Source organism: Wasmannia auropunctata, unplaced genomic scaffold (genome assembly GCF_000956235.1).
Source record: "Wasmannia auropunctata unplaced genomic scaffold, wasmannia.A_1.0 LD330108.1, whole genome shotgun sequence".
Taxonomy (NCBI): domain Eukaryota; kingdom Metazoa; phylum Arthropoda; class Insecta; order Hymenoptera; family Formicidae; genus Wasmannia; species Wasmannia auropunctata.
In genome coordinates this window covers 1-977 of record NW_012032782.1, presented here as the reverse complement: position 1 = coordinate 977, position 977 = coordinate 1, and the positions used below count along the sequence as shown (strand labels likewise).

The following is a 977-nucleotide window of genomic DNA, read 5'->3' as shown; positions in this document are numbered from 1 at the left end:
AGACGTGTGCTCTTCCGATCTCTTGCTAAGCGATACAGAAATTAACACATAAATTGTTGAAAGTATTTTCTACCGCAAATTGAAATAAAAATGGCTAGCAGATGGAAAATTTTCGGCTTGCTGATGTACAAAAATTTAATAATACGCAAAAGGCATTGGCGTATGACAATTTTCTTACAAGCTTTAGTACCCATTGCATTAATTGCGTTACTGCAAACTATAAGAGATTTCAACGTTCAATCGCCAGTTGTGGTGAACGTTAGCACGCTTTATCCTGTACAAACACAACAGGATTTAATGCAGAAAATTGATAATGATGAACATCAAGTGTATTATGTGCCAAAAAATGCACATACAGACAAGATTATGCATTCTATCAGAAATTGTCTTGATAGTCTCCTGCCTCACAGTAAGCATGAATTATGGCGATTGAGAAATAAAAGTAGTGTTTTTTTTAATAATTTAAATGACACTAATATAATTATTTGTCAAAATCGATGCTGGTTTTCCTATTCTAAAAAATTACCATATAATTATACTTTTTCTGTTTCCATATAGATATTATTGGTTTTACTAATGAGACTGAAATGATAAATGCTTATATACGTGCCCAGGCTCAAGATCGATTTATTACTGTAGCAGTTATTTTTGAACAATATAACAAACATACGTTAAAATATAAATTGAGGCATTCACGGAAGATTCCAAATAATTTGTACCAAAGCGCATTAGAGATTGGCCTTAGGAGTATGTCCCCTACAATATATTTTGAAGACATTCCACTTACTCAAGTTCAGATTTGTGTAGATGAAGCGTTTATAAAGGGAGCAGCAGCAAATTCCAAAGTTAAGGTATCGTAAACTTTTTACAAAAAATATGTATATATATATATATATATATATATATTTTAATAATTTTATTATCAAAAGTTTTAGAAAATATGGATATTTATACATATATATGTAAGAACAGACAGC

At 30.4% G+C, this 977-nt stretch overlaps 1 protein-coding gene across 1 annotated transcript; it reads left to right on the top strand.

The window, feature by feature from the left end:
- Positions 1-27: 27 nt before the first annotated feature.
- LOC105460070 lies at positions 28-851 on the top strand (the record flags this gene model as incomplete). Its single annotated transcript, XM_011706517.1, has 2 exons — positions 28-409; positions 559-851. Coding segments are annotated over exons 1-2 (612 nt in total), but the record flags the coding sequence as incomplete, so codon positions are not given.
- Between the last annotated feature and the right edge of the window lie 126 nt (positions 852-977).